Source organism: Lissotriton helveticus, chromosome 10 (genome assembly GCF_964261635.1).
Source record: "Lissotriton helveticus chromosome 10, aLisHel1.1, whole genome shotgun sequence".
Taxonomy (NCBI): Eukaryota; Metazoa; Chordata; class Amphibia; order Caudata; family Salamandridae; genus Lissotriton; species Lissotriton helveticus.
The window spans coordinates 56,771,236-56,774,150 of record NC_136071.1 but is presented as its reverse complement, the minus strand read 5'-3'; the positions used below and the strand labels follow the sequence as shown (position 1 = coordinate 56,774,150).

Below are 2,915 nucleotides of genomic sequence, written 5' to 3'. Positions count from 1 at the left end.
CTCACTATGCAATGTTGGATACCACTAACAGAGAACATTTCTAGAATAAGTCCCTCTGCATCATACACACCCATGTCTAGTCTGCATCCTAAAAATTATTTCATCTTAAAGAGAGATTCATTAGAAATCCCATAATATTTTACTCAACGAATTATTCCTAAATCTAGGACTCTTACTTGTAAATAAACCCAGGGCTTGCTACATTAATGTTCTTATCTTTTTTGTGCAGGACAAAAAGTAACATGAAACGTGAAAATCAGACAACAGTGACAGAATTCTTTCTCTTGGGGTTTTCAGATCTTCCGGATCAATGGCTAGTCCTCTTTTTGGTGTTTTTAAGCATGTATCTCCTTACTTTGTTTGGAAATATCATCATTATCTACAGCATTGCGATGGATTCCCGCCTGCACAGCCCCATGTATTTTTTCCTTAGCAACCTTTCATTAGCAGATGCTAGCTTTACTTCTGTCACAATCCCCAAGCTGTTAACAGATCTAGTCCTGAAGAAGAGGGCCATCTCTGTTCAAGAATGCTTGGTGCAGATGTACTTTTTCATTTCTCTGGGTAACACGGAGAGTAACCTTTTGGGGGTTATGGCCTATGATCGATATGTAGCCATTTGCAATCCCTTGCACTACTCCACAGTGATGAGCAAGAAATGCTATACACTACTTGCAGCTGCCTCATGGATCAGTGCTTGCCTACATTCCCTGCTTCACACCGTCATGGCCGCCGGACTCTCCTACTGTGCTCATGATACCATCAATCACTTTTTCTGTGAGATTGCTCTAGTAATCAAGCTGTCTTGCACAGACATCACTGCCAATGAACTGGCAATCTTCACCGAAGGGGCAGTCTCGGTCATGGTCCCATTTTTATGCATCCTTGTCTCCTACATTCACATAATTGCCACCATCTTGAAGATCCGCTCAAAGGAAGGGAGGTCCAGAACATTTTCCACCTGCTCCTCTCACCTCATCATGGTAACTTTGTTCTATGGGACCATCTTCTCTATCTATTTCCGGCCTTCCCACGCCTCAACCTCCTCTCTTCTGAAGGATAGGCTGGTGACAGTGATGTACACTATGCTAACACCTATGCTAAACCCTTTTATATATGGCTTGAGAAATGAAGCGATAAAGGCAGCATTGAGAAAAGTGTTCTGCAGAGAAGAATTTCATAGGAAGGCACGATTCAACAGATGATACTCTTCAAGGAAAGGTTGAGTGTTGCTTACAAAACCCTTGAAAAGAAACCTACAAATGTAATTTAAAGTACTAATCCAACATCAATAAAAAATAAAATATATTCCTTCAATGATAAATACAGACAACAAGCTTCAAATTGTTATCTTGAATGAATAGTGAGTAGATGTACCTTCACCCTTGTTACTTAAGCAGGTCAATTTAACAGCTGGGGCTCATTTAATGATTTTTACTGAGAGTGCATCCCTCACTGGTGGACGAAACAGCACCTCCACCACACTTATTGGCATACAGATGTCTACCATAATGACACGTTGCAATCATGGCTCCTGGGTTATTTTTCCTGAAGTAGCTTCCATCACCATTACAGAAACAGTATTGGAGGGAAGCTGTATGGCAGCAATGGTAGATCTATCAGATTATATATGGGTTTCAGGAATGTACCCAAAAGTGAAGTTACATTGCCAGTGACCACATAATAATTTTTCTGACAAGTCAGTAGCTTACTTTCAGTAAATCAAGGACACTTGCAGTCAATCCATGTTGACTGCCATGAAAATGAGGGCAGATTGGTCACCTTATATTGGTAAGCTGGATCGCAGCCATGGCCAAAAAAGATGGCCGAACTAGTGGAGAGTGGGACCCCATCATCAAAAATGTTAACCTTCCACCACCGACAGAACTGGATAGTAATGCAGAGAGGAGGGCATATGAATCTTCTGTGGCTTTTGAAGGAAGACATGTTACGATTATTCTGTAAATGAGACTCTTGGACATTACTACTGATGAGGAACTCTCTGTAACAACATGCACCTGACTCATTCCATTTGTCGATATTTTTACATAATGCGAGGGCATTTAGTGAAGGGTAAAAAATACCCTCTCCAAAAAGAACAATGACCATATACAGTCTTCTGTCATTATCATGCTATGGCTAACTAAAATCTTCTTCCTCAGTTGATGTGGAATGTATCTATACCTGCAGCTATGTCCCTTGCAGCATACCTAATCAATATTGAGAAGGAATTCATTGTTTCATTACTTTCTTTCTTCTTCGAAATACAACATTTATGCATTCGCATTTTTCCTTCTCTGACTCTCTTCTTTAACCTATATGTCAAATTTCACAGAAGATTCACTTTTTCCTGTTTCACACATAGCAGTTTGCTTTTTGAAAAATGTACTGGTAATATCCATCTGTTCTTAATGCTAGTGTTATTGTGAGATGCTCTTTACCTGTGGAAATGTGAAACAGAAAGTGACAAATTCTGTGCAGGTAAGGTATTTTACACTATATCCCCTGCCTTTCTATTCTCTACATTTAAATGGATCATCCTTAGCCATTACTTAAGATCAGCCAATCTTTCGATGCCCCATATTGAAGCTATGCTCAATATTCTTTCAAGAGACATCTGCTTCTCTATGGTGGTGGCTACACAGGGGAAGGCTCTACCTCCCCCTAACTTACCAATCTTTCTCCTTCTGTCTGCAGAAAACAGGTACACACTGTGGTTACCCTCCTGTCTCATGATCAGCCTAAGCTGCTTCTAATGCAAGATATCTAGGTATATGTTGAATCAACAATTACCTATAATATAACATATAGTTGAATTCCTCTAATAACAATTACTCTTGGTTAATGGTGCCCATATTTCACACATTGTGGGCATTCCTGTTATAACAATGGCATACCCTTGCATGATGGTGGCA

General features: G+C 40.0%; 1 protein-coding gene across 1 annotated transcript; it reads left to right on the top strand.

Moving 5' to 3' along the window:
• The first annotated feature begins 242 nt into the window (after positions 1-242).
• LOC144783864 (olfactory receptor 1f45-like) lies at positions 243-1,205 on the top strand. Its single transcript, XM_078662611.1, has one exon. The coding sequence runs from the start codon at positions 243-245 to the stop codon at positions 1,203-1,205; it is 963 nt and encodes a 320-aa protein (XP_078518737.1).
• The last annotated feature ends 1,710 nt before the right edge of the window (positions 1,206-2,915 follow it).

Excerpts from the sequence above, each read along its gene's own strand:
- LOC144783864 (XM_078662611.1), top strand. The coding sequence starts at position 243 with ATGAAACGTGAAAATCAGACAACAGTGACAGAATTCTTTCTCTTGGGG.